The following is a 1,003-nucleotide window of genomic DNA, read 5'->3' as shown; positions in this document are numbered from 1 at the left end:
CTAAAGAAGCTAAATAAGAAGGTGAACCCAAAGAAAAACATATAGCTATCCTCCTGGGTAGGGGAAGTAGACAAGATTGCCAGGCAAAATTATTATACTTTTGAAAAACTCTAATCTATTGACCTTACATTAAAACATATATAAGTTATCATTTTACCTCTTCTCTTTTTTCTCCATCTTCTATTGAAATATTCTGGTCTGTAATGTTTTCGAGACAAGGTATATCTGAAGAAGGGAGCACACGTTCGTCAGGCTCCTGCATAAACAAAGGCTTTTCCTCTTGTTGGATCCATTCTTGATACACTTTCACCACTTTTCTCATAGCTGCTGCTTCACAAATTGGTAATAAAAATGCCTATTAAATAGGAAAAAAAGAAAAAGAATGATACATTTTATTTTGTCACAAACATACTAATATATTTCTCATCTCACATAATGAGGATATTAACAATTTTACAAACTTAACTCATTAACTACTAATCAATTCACAAAAAGCCTTTTATCTCCAAATATTTTGTGGATACCTTGAAGGAGAAATACAGTACATAACTATTCAAGCAGAAGAAACAAAGATTTTTTTAATTGCGTTACTTCTGAATGGTAATATTGTTTCATGAAATTTTACTCTTACAAAGTTCAAAATAAATAACTTCTCATGATAAGCCACATTTTATAAACTTATATTTACTGCTATTTTGAGAATTATTACTATTAAAATGTTCTCATAAGGCAGACGGTAGTGGCACAGCCTTTAATCCCAGCACTCAGGAGACAGAGACAGGCAAATCTCTGTGAGTACAGGCCGTCCTGGTCTACGAGAGCTAGAACTAGGACAGCTAGGAGTGTTACACAGAGAAACTCTGTCTTGAAAAACCAGAAGAAAAAAGTGCTCCCATAAAAAGATTTACTGCAGCCGGGCGATGGTGGCGCACGCCTTTAATCCCAGCACTCGGGAGGCAGAGGCAGGCGGATCTCTGTGAGTTCAAGACCAGCCTGGTCTACA

At 35.9% G+C, this 1,003-nt stretch overlaps 1 protein-coding gene across 8 annotated transcripts in view; it reads right to left on the bottom strand.

The window, feature by feature from the left end:
• The window catches only part of Ralgapa1 (Ral GTPase activating protein catalytic alpha subunit 1), a 233,890-nt gene that overhangs the window by 167,365 nt on the left and 65,522 nt on the right, over positions 1-1,003 (bottom strand). For all 8 annotated transcript variants that reach the window (XM_013347173.2, XM_013347178.2, XM_013347177.2 and 5 more), the window contains exon 11: positions 158-355. In XM_013347173.2, the coding sequence (XP_013202627.1) occupies positions 158-355 (198 nt within the window). The remainder of the gene's footprint in view (positions 1-157; positions 356-1,003) is intronic.

This window comes from Microtus ochrogaster, chromosome 1 (genome assembly GCF_000317375.1).
Source record: "Microtus ochrogaster isolate Prairie Vole_2 chromosome 1, MicOch1.0, whole genome shotgun sequence".
NCBI lineage: Eukaryota > Metazoa > Chordata > Mammalia > Rodentia > Cricetidae > Microtus > Microtus ochrogaster.
Note: the sequence above shows the minus strand (reverse complement) of the source record. Positions and strands in the feature narration are given on the sequence as shown.